This window comes from Chiloscyllium punctatum, chromosome 40, assembly GCF_047496795.1.
Source record: "Chiloscyllium punctatum isolate Juve2018m chromosome 40, sChiPun1.3, whole genome shotgun sequence".
Taxonomy (NCBI): domain Eukaryota; kingdom Metazoa; phylum Chordata; class Chondrichthyes; order Orectolobiformes; family Hemiscylliidae; genus Chiloscyllium; species Chiloscyllium punctatum.
The window spans coordinates 39,650,269-39,662,757 of NC_092778.1; the positions used below are offsets into that span (position 1 = coordinate 39,650,269).

Genomic DNA, 12,489 nt, shown 5'->3' on the forward strand with positions numbered 1-12,489 from the left:
AGCCAGGGAATTCCTAGAGGCATGGCACTCATCCACAGACTCTATCAACAAACATATCGACCTGGACCCAATATACCGGCCACTGCAGTGGACAGCTGGAACTGACAACCGGAAGCGGCAGAGACAAGCCACTATAAATGCCGGAGAAAACATCACAGAAGCGCTTCACAGGGGGCTCCCAAGCACTGAGGATGTCACCTAGACAGGGGACGAAACGTGTGCAACACAAATTCCCAGCTTGGCGAACAGAACCACAACAACGAGCACCCGAGCTACAAATCTTCTCCCAAACATTGCCAACAAATTTTGAGTTTCCCTCCGGCCCCCACCTTAACCCACCAAATGGCACTGTGAGTATGAGCAGCATCTAGAGTAAACCAAAGATGTGTGATCATAATATTTCACGATTTGATTCTCCATCTGTGCTGAGTTACCTGCTCTCAGGTGGAACAGCAGGTCTGGCATGACATCGGTTCCCTCCCTACCTCGAGGCTCTAAGTACAAACAGCAAACCTCACATTCCTGACAAGTACTTCGATTGCCATGTTTAACAGGTCCACTGATGTGGGATTCATTTTCCATGGTAAAGTTACTTACTTTTAGGCAGTGTAAGCTGTGACAGGAATGATAGTAACTTGTATAACGTACAATGGATAGTCAGTGGCTGTGGGATTATATTTTGTGTGTGAGAGGACAAAACTGGTAACAACAAAAGTTTTGTTCCACTTGTGAAATAATTGGAAAACCACACAAGTGGAGTTGAAAAGAAGTAAGGTACAGCTGTAAGGTCATAGTTGTTGACCATTGAACTCTCACCTCGAGTGCTATATTTTATTCAAATGTAAAAGCCTGTTCTCGACGAGACATCTGGTACAGGATAGCACTGATTTGAGTTGGTGGTGGGAGAAAGGAGGTAAAATGAGGTGGGGTCAATTGTTCCTTTGTGGAATTGAATTGTGCTGGGGATCCACAGATGAATGCCATACATGAATCAAACATTCTTTTACCAAGAGTGGACTCAATTAAATTGACAATGCCAGCGCTCTTATCAGATTTACAATTGAAATACAGATTAATATTACTTTGGGTGAATAATATTGAAGCAATATTATTCCTTAAACCTTTCTATTTAATGAGGCTTGTTAGCCATGCCCTTTGTAAAATATATGTCCTGACAATCTCTTTTTAAATTACATTTCAATGATAAATTTATGACACTTAAATCTGACGCTGTATGTCCAGAGTGGCTATATCTCTGTTGTCTGCTGTTGTAAATCTGTTCAATTCAAGTGTTTTATGGCACTACTGGGAAGCTTACAGCAATCATTTCTGTGACTGCAACTGATTCCATCCACAGACCCATCACTGTCTCAGGCTGAGCCAGATTCCTTAAGACCCAGTTCACAGTGATGCTGATTTTTAGACGCCATTGCAGCCCATCACTACAATTACCAACTTTCAGTGCCCTATACCTTGGATTGCTGCTGCACTCCTTACACTAGAAAATCATTTCCAGTCCTATATTTCCTCACTACCCCACGTAATTCTGTGTTCCTTTATACTGGTTTCTTACACATTCTTCCTGCTCTTTATCTATTGGTAACATAGTCTTCACCTGCCTACATCTTACTTGCTGCAAATCTCTTCCTTAAGTTTTCTGCTTCAGCCTCTATCTGGTCCTTTACAAGCCCTTTTTTCAGAAAACCCTTTTTTCAACTAAGCTTTTAGTCATTCTTCCAATTTGCACTTTTCTCATTCAATATACTTGTAAAGTACTTGCTTCATAAGGAGTGTCGCCAAATCACAATATTCAGCAAGCAGTTCACGTGAAAATGATACTTGAATGAAATAACCTGATCCATTAACTCATTCCTTTGAACTAATCTGCAAAATGGGGTTTCCCAGTCAAGATAATGGCATCAATCAACCCATACATACACTTGACAACTGATTGACTATTTCTGAAAGTTTAAAAAAATTTTAATTCACCAGTATATCATTGAAAATTAGTAATTTAGTAAACAGTGGATGCTGTATTTTATGCAGCAGAGCAAATTTGAGGAAGATTTTCCATGTGGTGCAGAGACTCACTGGCAGCAGTCTTCCCTCAGGCTATCAATCTCACATCCTTGATTTGCAGTACGGCCAGTCTTTCCGATGAGATTTTAAAGTCACTGTTTGGGACAGAATAAGAGAAAACTGCTGAAATCCAAGTTCCCCTCCCAACTATCCATAATCCTGACAGGAAGACATGTACATTCTGAATTCATAACTGCATCTCCTTTACCAAAATAGCCCCTTGAAATAGTAGCTAGTTGGTGCCTGGTGAGATTATGTTTTCAGGTTTGATGTTTGCCGGCAGGGCTTTCAATGGTGCAGTGAAGGAGTGTACAGAAGAGGTCAAACATCTCTGGAGTCTGGATAGTGTAGGGCTGGAGGGGGCTGGAGAGATTTTTTTAAAATGAGGGCATAAGGGGAAATAAAATAGGGATAAGAATTTTGAGTCCTTATAAATCCAGAGCTAATGTAGACCAATGAGAACGAGTGTAGTGGATAAACAGATTTTGGTACAGGATGAACTGCAAGCAGTACAATTGAATAAACTAATGTTTGTGTGAAGGGTGAAAGATGAAAAGCTGGCCAGGAAAATGTAAGCACATATTCAGAAAATGTAAATACTTTGAGAGAATTATGCTAATTACAAATACTTGGATAGATGTCAGAGTTAACTGTTCGGGTCAAGTGACCCTGCCTCAGAACTGAGGAAGGGTGACTCGACCTAAAACATTAACTCTGATATCTATCCAAGTACTGTATTCATGATTTCTCTGCACAGATGTTGCCAGACCTGCTGATCTTTTCTAATAATTTCTGGTTTTGTTTCTGATTTACAGCATCCACAGTTCTTTTGTATTTAGATTAGATTACCTATTACATATAAACAGGCCCTTCGGCCCAACAAATCCACACTGACCCTCCGAAGACCAACCCCCTACTCCACATTTACCCCTGACCAATGCACCTGACACTATGGGCAATATAGCATGGCCAATTCACCTGACTTGCACATCTTTGGATTGTGGGAGGAAACCAGAGCACCCGGAGAAAACCCACACAGAGACGGGGAGAATGTGCAAACTCCACACAAACAGTCGCTCGAGGTGGGAATCAAACCCAGATTCCTGGTGCTATGAGGCAATAGTGCTAACCACTGAGCCACCATGCATATTTGGATAAGCATCAGTGTCACTGCCTGATGTGATAATAAGATGTTCAGGAAGATCACAATTTTTTTATGGGTGCATTATATAAAGTGATGTAGGTTGTAATTATTTAACCATGCTGCATTTGAGTAATTATACCTAGCTCTTGCTTGATTGCAATTTCTGTTATAGAATGTATTTAGGGACAAATTGATTAAGATGACTACTACAGATGGTATTGGATTTCAGATTACATATGTAATGCCCTTTTTTGCTTAATTAAAATTAAATTTGCAAGTCCTGAATTTAATTGTATGTATTTAATGTAAAAAAAACCTGATAGAGATATATCAATAATTATATAGCTGCTCAGCATCTATTTTACCAATTATTAATGTTTGTTCATGTCAGAAACTTAAAGGGAATTAAATTATATTTTGTTGAAAACTGATTTTGCTTTGATGTATAAATTGCAGTTTCTTGATTCAAATTGTTTTTGAGCATTTAAAGCTAAAAAGCAAAATCAGTAATAAATAGAAATTCAAGACATATTGACAATTTGCCTTTGTTTTAATGTTCCAGGTTACAACCATCCTGCATTGATTAAAGTGCTGCAGAATCCACAGAATGTGGTATGTATCTGCTTTTATAAATTGCTCCTTTTTAAATTTCTTGTCCACTTTCATACGTAGCACATTACTGAGAGACTGAACTGTCTAGTGTAATGCCGTGGCCAGTGAAGTGAATAATATAATAAGCACCATCTTTAGAATAAATTGACCTTCCAGCTTTTTTTGACTGTCTTCTTTTGATGTTCCGCATGAGTGTGGGAATGTACTATTTAGAGAAATGGATACATCCATGTATCCACTCTATGACGCGACACTAACATATTGTATCGCAATCTTTTTGTATTTTGAATCAAAACAGACCTTAATCTTTTTGCAAGTTCAAAAACAATATTTGATTGCTTTCTTATGAGTGCAGAATAAAGATTGGACAGACTGCGTTTGTTTTCTCTGGAATTTAAAAGAATGAGGGATAATTTGCTTGAAGTTTATAGGATCCTGAGTGGACTTGACAAGATGGATGTTGATAAGATGTGGATGAGTCCAGAATTAGGGGGAACACTGTTTTAAAATTAGGGGTCACCATTGCTGGATAGATGAAGGTAAAAACATTTCTGAGGGTTATGCAACTTTCAGACTCTGCCTCAGAAAGAGGTTGGGGATGGTCATTGAATATTTTTAAGGTGGCGGTGGATAGATTCTTGCTAGGCAGGGGATGCCAAGGTTATCAGTAATACAGGGTGTGTGGGTTTCAAAATACAAACAGATCAACCTTGATCGTATTGAATGATGGACCTGGTTTGGAGGGGGAATGGCTTACTCATGTTACTAATTCATGTATCTATATGTTTGTGAGATATAAGTCATTCTGCTACAACGCACATTTCGTTGACACAAATTCGCTGTAATGTGATTGATGAGTTGGGGACACTTTCTAAAGTGCGATTTTTTAAAAACGTGTTGACAGTAACGCGATTACATCACCAACACTTTAAGCGCTGTTTCTAAAGCGCGACATTTCTCTAATGTGGGGTTGCACAAGAACACAACCAACGCATTATAGAAGTACTGCCTGTATGCCAGTTCAATGCATGTGTGTGAGTATCTTACTCCAAGTAATCACAGAATTTGCAACGTAGAAAATTTCAGAACAGTTTTCTTAACCAAGTTGGACACTACAGTGTGAGTTTTAAAACTTCTTAAATTAGATGTGGTCAGGTAGTGTTTGTAGCACTGGACTAGTAAAAGGAGGTCATGCTTATAACTCCCAGCATGTAATTTACAAATTGAATTTGGCCACTAACCTGTGGACTACCACCAGGATAAATAAATCTATCATGCTATCATTAAAAAATCAGATTTGTTTACTAATGTCCCCAGGGAAGGAAAGCTGCCACTCCTACACAATCTGAAAGAGATATATCTCCATTCCAGCCTTCATGGTCAGGCAAATACTCAGGTGATTTTTAAATCTTTGGCAGAGTGAAAAAAGTCCCTGTATTACAGACCCATCATTAACACCCTTCGGGAATCCATTGTTCTGAATATTATCTACTTTACAGAGCTTTAAGTAAGGAATCCACTCAGAACTGGAGGCTGCTCGTTTACCTCTGCAAATTGTAACTGGTTGCATGAATGAGACATATTGTCATTTTCAAGACTGCAGGAAACCAGGCTGTGGCCAGAAGAGGCCCAAGCAGGCACCCTCCAGGAGAGCTAAGACATCCTATTTCATGGACTTACCCAACTTTTCTAACAGAAGGATCTCATCACTCGCCCCAGAAGCTGAGGCTACCACCTACATTATATCAGTAGATAGTTGCTGGTCTGTGTCATTTTCCACCTATTTCTGGCAGGGAGTTTATCAGCAGGATTTCAATTCCGGAAAGACCACTCCCTCCGCGACTCCCTTGTCAGATCCACACCCCCACCAACCCAACCTCCACTCCCGGCACCTTCCCCTGCAACCGCAAGAAATGCAAAACTTGCGCCCACACCTCCCCCCTCACTTCCCTCCAAGGCCCCAAGGGATCCTTCCATATCCATCACAAATTCACCTGCACCTCCACACACATCATTTTCTGCATCCGCTGCACCCGATGTGGCCTCCTCTACATTGGGGAGATAGGCCGCCTACTTGCGGAACATTTCAGAGAACACCTCTGGGACACCCACACCAACCAACCCAACCGCCCTGTGGCGGAACACTTTAACTCCCCCTCCCACTCCGCCAAGGACATATAGGTCCTTGGACTCCTCCATCGCCAGACCATGGCAACATGACCGGAGGAAGAGCGCCTCATCTTCCACTTAGGAACCCTCCAACCACAAGGGATGAATGCAGATTTCTCCAGCTTCCTCATTTCCCCTCCCCCCACCTTATCTCAGTCCAAATCCTCGGACTCAGCACTGCCTTCTTGACCTGCAATCTTCTTCCCGACCTCTCCGCCCCCACCCCCTGTCTGGCCTATCACCCTCACCTTAACCTTTTCCACCTATTGCATTCCCAACACCCCTCCCCCAAGTCCCTCCTTTTATCTTAGCCTGCTTGGCACACGCTCCTCATTCCTGAAGAAGGGTTTATGCCCGAAACGTCGATTCTCCTGCTCCTTGGATGCTGCCTGACCTGTTGCGCTTTTCCAGCAACACATTTTTCAGCTCTGATCTCCAGCGTCTGCAGTCCTCACTTTCTCCTAGTGGTTAAAATAGTCTGGACTTCAATTCTGGAGCTACGGATGAGTTTCTAACTGTCCTCACTATTCACATGCTCAAACCATGCCCTGTATTAAAGCCAGAGTCACTGCTGACATAGCGTCATGCTCAGTTACAAAGCAATTTCGACGAGTGGTAAGGGTTCATGATGTGGATGGCAATCAAGGTGGCAGCTGGGTTGCAGAGAGGGTTTGTGATGGGAAAGCAGTGAGTAGGAGGATCAGGGAAGAGAAGCAGTGACTGAGAGCGGCGAATGACGGGAGCAATGAATGGGAGGATCAGGAGACAAAAGCAGTGAGAGGAAGACGAGAGAGAAGAGATGAGAATGAGGGCTGAGAGAGGGAAACTATAGAACATTACAGTGCAGTACAAGCCCTTCGGGCCTCGATGTTGCGCCGACCTGTGAAACCACTCAGAAGCCTATCTATCCTACACGATTCCATTTTCATTCATATGTCTATCCAATGACCATTTAAATGCCTTTAAAGTTGGTGAGTCTACTACTGTTGGAGCCATGCCCCTACTACTCTGAGTAAAGAAACTACCTATGTCTATCACCGCTCAATTTAAAGCTATGTTCCCTCGTGCTAGCCATCGCCATCCAAGAAAAAAGCTCTCACTCTCCACCCTATCTAACCCTCTGATTATCTTACACGTCTCAATTAAGTCACTTCCCAACCTCTTCTCTCCAACGAAAACAGCCTCAAGTCCCTCAGCCTTTCCTCATAAGTCCTTCCCTCTATACCCGGCAACATCCTAGTAAATTGCCTGTGAACCCTTTCCAAAGCTTCCATATCCTTCCATATCTGCACTGACCAGAAATGTACATCATACTCAAAGTGTGGCCACACCAGAGTTTCGTACAGCTGCAACATGAACTCTTAGCTCCGAAAGTCAATCCCTCTACAAATTGAAGCCAACACACTATATGCCTTCAATAATAACCCAATCAATCTGGGTGGCAACTTTCAGGGATCTATGCACATGGACATCTCTGCTCATCTACACTGCCAACAATCTTGCTATTAGCCCAGTACTCTTTATTCCTGTTGCTCCTTCCAAAGTGAATCACCTCACATTGTTTCACATTAAACTTCATTTGTCACCTCTCAGCCCAGCTCTGCAGCTTATCCATTACCCTCTGTAGCCTGCAAATCCTTCGACACCATCCACAACTCCACTGACTTAGTGTCATCAGCAAATTTACTAACCCATCCTTCTATGCCCTCATCCAGATCATTTATAAAAATGACAAACAGCAGTGGACCCAAAACAGATCCTTGCGGTACGCCAACAGTAACTGAACTCCAGAACGAACACTTCCCATCAACCACCCACCCTCTCTCTATCTTCTTTTAGCTAGCCAATTTCTGATCCAAACAACTAACTCACCCTAAATCTCATGTCTCCGTATTTTGTGCAATAGCCTACCGTTGGGAACCTTATCAAATGCCTTACTGAAATCCATATACACCACATCAACCGCTTTACCCTCATCCATCTGTTTGGTCACCTTCTCAAAGAACTCAGTAAGGTTTGTGATGCACGATCTACCCTTCACAAAACCGTGTTGACTATCCCTAATCAACTTATTCCTCTCTAGATGATTATAAATCCTATCTCTTGTAACCTTTTCCAACACTTTACCCACAACTGAAGTAAAACTCACTGGTCTATAATTTCCAGTGTTGTCTCTACTCCCCTTCTTGAATAAGGGGACAACATTTGCTATCCCCCAGTCTTCTGGCACTATTCCTGTAGACAATGAAGACATAAAGATCCAAGCCAAAGGCTCTGCAATCTCCTCCCTGGCCTCCCAGAAAATCTTAGAATAAATCCCATCCGGCCCAGGGAATTTATTTATTTTCACACTTTACAGAACTGCTAACACCTCCTCCTTATGAACCTCAATCCTCTCTAGTCTAATAGCCTGTATCTCAGTATTCTTTTTGACAACATTGACTTTTTTTTTAGATTACTTACAGTGTGGAAACAGGCCCTTTGGCCCAACAAGTCCACACCGACCCTCCGAAGAGTAACCCACCCAGACCCATTCCCCTACATTAATCCCTTCACCTCACACAACGGGCAATTTAGCATGGCCAATGCACCTAACTTGCATATCTTTGGACTGTGGGAGGAAACCGGAGCACCTGGAGGAAACCCACGCAGACACGGGGAGAATGTGCAAACTCCACACAGAGAGTTGCCTGAGGCAGGAATTGAACCTGGGTCTCTTGCGCTGTGAAGCAGCAGTGCTAACCACTGTGCCACCGTGCCACCCCTTGCCAGTGTGAATACTGACGAAAAATATTTATTTAGTTTTTCCTATCTCCTCAGACTCCATGTACAACTTCCCACTAATGTCCTTAATTGGCCATAACCTTCCTCTCATTCTTTTATTCCTGATATACCTATAGAAAGCTTTAGGGTTTTCCTTGATCCTAACTACCAATGACTTCTCATGTTCCCTCCTCACTCTTCTTATTTTTCCCTTTAGGTCTTCCCTGTCTAACTTGTAACTATCAACTGCCCTTACTGAGCATTCATGTCTCATCTTTACATAAGCCTTCTTCTTCCTCTTGACAAGTGATTCAACTTCTTCTGTAAACCACGTCTCCCTCGCTCGACCCCATCCTCCCTGCCTGACAGGTACATACTTATTATCAAGGACACGCAGAGGTTGCCGCTTGAATAAGCTCCACATTTCAAGTATGTCCATCCTATGCATCCTAAATCTTGCCTAATTGCATCATAATTCCCTTTCCCCCAGCTATAACTCTTCTCCTATGGTATATACCTATCCCTTTCCATCGTTAAAGTGAACATAACCGATTTGTAGTCACTATCAACCAAATGCTTACCTACCTCCAAATCTAACACCTGGCCAAGTAAATTACCCAGTATCAAATCCAATGTGGCCTGCCTCTTGTTGGTCTGTCTATATAATGTGTCAGGAAACTCTCCCGCACACATAGGACAAAAACTGACCCATCTGTAGTATTTTCAGTCAATATTTAGAAAGTTAAAGTCTCCCATAACAACTACCCTGTTACTTTCACTCCCATCCAGAATCATTTTTGCTATCCTTTCCTCTACGTCTCTTCACCAACTTGACACTGACATTTTTTACAAACCCACCGACTCCCACAGCTACCTAGATTCACCTCTTCCCACCCTACCTCTTGCAAAAATGCCATCCCGTATTCCCAATTCTTCCGCCTCCGTTGTATCTGCTCCCAGGAGGACCAGTTCCACCACAGAACACACCAGATGGCCTCCTTCTTTAAAGACCACAATTTCCCTTGCCACATGGTTAAAAATGCCCTCCAACGCATCTCGTCCACATCCCGCACCTCCGCCCTCAGACGCCACCCCTCCAACCGTAACAAGGACAGAACGCCCCTGGTGCTCACCTTCCACCCTACCAACCTTCGCATAAACCAAATCATCCGCCAACATTTCCACCACCTCCAAAAAGACCCCACCACCAGGGATATATTTCCCTCCCCACTCCTTTCCGCCTTCCGCAAAGACCGTTCCCTCCATGACTACCTGGTCAGGTCCACGCCCCCCTACAACCCACCCTCCCATCCTGGCACTTTCCCCTGCCACCGCAGGAACTGTAAAACCTGCGCCCATACCTCCTCCCTCACCTCTATCCAAGGCCCTAAAGGAGCCTTCCTAATATCATTTATTGTATCCGTTGCTCCCGATGCGGTCTCCTCTACATTGGGGAGACTGGGCGCCTCCTAGCAGAGCGCTTTAGGGAACATCTCTGAGACACCGGCACCAATCAACCACACCGCCCCGTGGCCCAACATTTCAACTCCCCCTCCCACTCTGCCGAGGACATGGAGGTCCTGGGCCTCCTTCACCGCCGCTCCCTCACCACCAGACGCCTGGAGGAAGAATGCCTCATCTTCCACCTTGGAACACTTTAACCCCAGGGCATCAATGTGGACTTCAACAGTTTCCTCATTTCCCCTTCCCCCACCTCACCCTAGTTCCAAACTTCCAGCTCAGCACTGTCCCCATGACTTGTCCGGACTTGTCCTACCTGCCTATCTCCTTTTCCACCTATCCATTCCACCCTCTCCTCCCTGACCTATCACCTTCATCCCCTCCCCCACTCACCCATTGTACTCTATGCTACTTTCTCCCCACCCTACCCTCCTCTAGCTTACCTCTCCACGCTTCAGGCTCACTGCCTTTATTCCTGATGAAGGGCTTTTGCCCGAAGTGTCGATTTCGCTGCTCGTTGGATGCTGCTTGAACTGCTGTGCTCTTCCAGCACCACTAATCCAGAATCTGGGTGAAGAGGTTTCTCCTCATCTCTGTCCTAAATGGTCTACCCCGTATTTTTTAAGCTGTGTCCTCTGGTTCGGCACTCACCCATCAGCAGAAACATGTTTCCTGCCTCCAGAGTGTCCAATCCTTTAATAATCTTATATGTCCCAATCAGATCCCCTCTCAGTCTTCTAAACTCAAGGGTATACAAGCCCAGTTGCTCCAGTCTTTCAGCATAAAGTTGTCCCGCCATTCCAGGAATTGACCTCGTGAACCTACGCTACATTCCCTCAATAGCCAGAATGTCTTTCCTCATGGGGTTGGTAGGGGGGGGGGTGGGAGCTGTGAAAATCCAACTGCCAAATCCATATGCTGGTTGGTATGAATGGAGATGGAGAAGGGTGATAAACCAACATTGCAACCCCATTTGATATTGAAAAAGCTGAGAGAGAGCAATTGGGATTTTTTTCTGTATACAGAGCCAGAAAGAAAATCAGTAATTTCTTTATTTTTCATCTCAGTCAATCTAAAAGGAAATCCAACAGCAACTAGAATTTGTGTGTAATTGATACCATGATGTTCCTTTTATAAATCATGTGATCACAATAATGATAGACTAGGCTTAAAGAGACTACCGACTTTGCAATTAAATCGCTACTCATTCTCCAATAAGCACTGTTGCAGATGGTTAAATTATTTTATGAAACTGCAGTTGTCAAGTTGAAATAAATGTCAGTATAACATTGAAGTGTATGGTAATTTTATAACTGCATTCTAGAATCACATAGCACAAACGGAAGCAATTCAGCCCATCATGGCTATGCAGCCATTTGAAGGTATTTGTTCGGTCCTACAAACTTGCTCCTTATCTAAAGCCCTGCACTCTTTCTCTCTTCAAATATTTATCCATCTACCTGTTTTGAAAATTACAACTGAATCTGCCCCCAACCCTCTTATGTGAAGCATTCCGGATCATAACTCATCAAGGTGTTAAAACATTGTCTCCTCCTCCTCCCTTTTCTGGGTCATACCAAGGACTTGAAACCTCCTCTGCACCTTCATCAAGGCCTTGACACTTTTCCTAAAGTATGATGCCCGGACTTGGACACAATATTCCAGCTGAGACCTAAGACCTAAAGGTATAGAATAGCCTCCTTTCCTTTCTACTCCATACCTTTTATTTCTAAACCCCAGGATCACAGATGTATTTTTGACATTTGTATCAATTTATTCTGCTATCTACAAAGATTTGTGTAATTACACACAGTTTTCTATTTCCATTGCCCTATAAAATTACACCAGTTAGTTTTTGCTGCTTCTTCGTCCCATTCTTCCCATTTCCTCTCATATAAAAAGTAACCTAAGCTTCTTGTTTGCACATATACTTGTTTTAACTGCATTACTTTTGAAAGGTCTATTAACTATTTGTTGTGTTCTGTCACAGAGTTCGTTCATAAACAGACCTGCCCTAGGATGCATGCCTCCTGAGGACTATGTTCAGAAACTGTCTGACACTCTGCTTTCAGTGAGTTTAACTATGTTGCGGGAAGGAAAGGGACGGTAATGTGTGACAGCATTCCAGGCTAGTTGGGGCATAATTTAATGGATTAAAAAATGTTGTTCTATTTAATCTCTGTTTGTGAATGCTGTGTAGCAGACAGTCATAGAGTCATAGAGATGTACAGCATGGAAACAGACCCTTCAGTCCAATCCGC

The 12,489-nt window shown here is 43.1% G+C and overlaps 1 protein-coding gene across 2 annotated transcripts in view; it reads left to right on the plus strand.

Annotated features, from left to right (window-relative positions):
- abat (4-aminobutyrate aminotransferase) overlaps positions 1–12,489 on the plus strand; it is a 174,267-nt gene that overhangs the window by 123,678 nt on the left and 38,100 nt on the right. For both annotated transcript variants that reach the window (XM_072559591.1, XM_072559592.1), the window contains exons 6-7: positions 3,786–3,835; positions 12,219–12,299. In XM_072559591.1, coding sequence (XP_072415692.1) covers positions 3,786–3,835; positions 12,219–12,299 — 131 coding nt within the window. The remainder of the gene's footprint in view (positions 1–3,785; positions 3,836–12,218; positions 12,300–12,489) is intronic.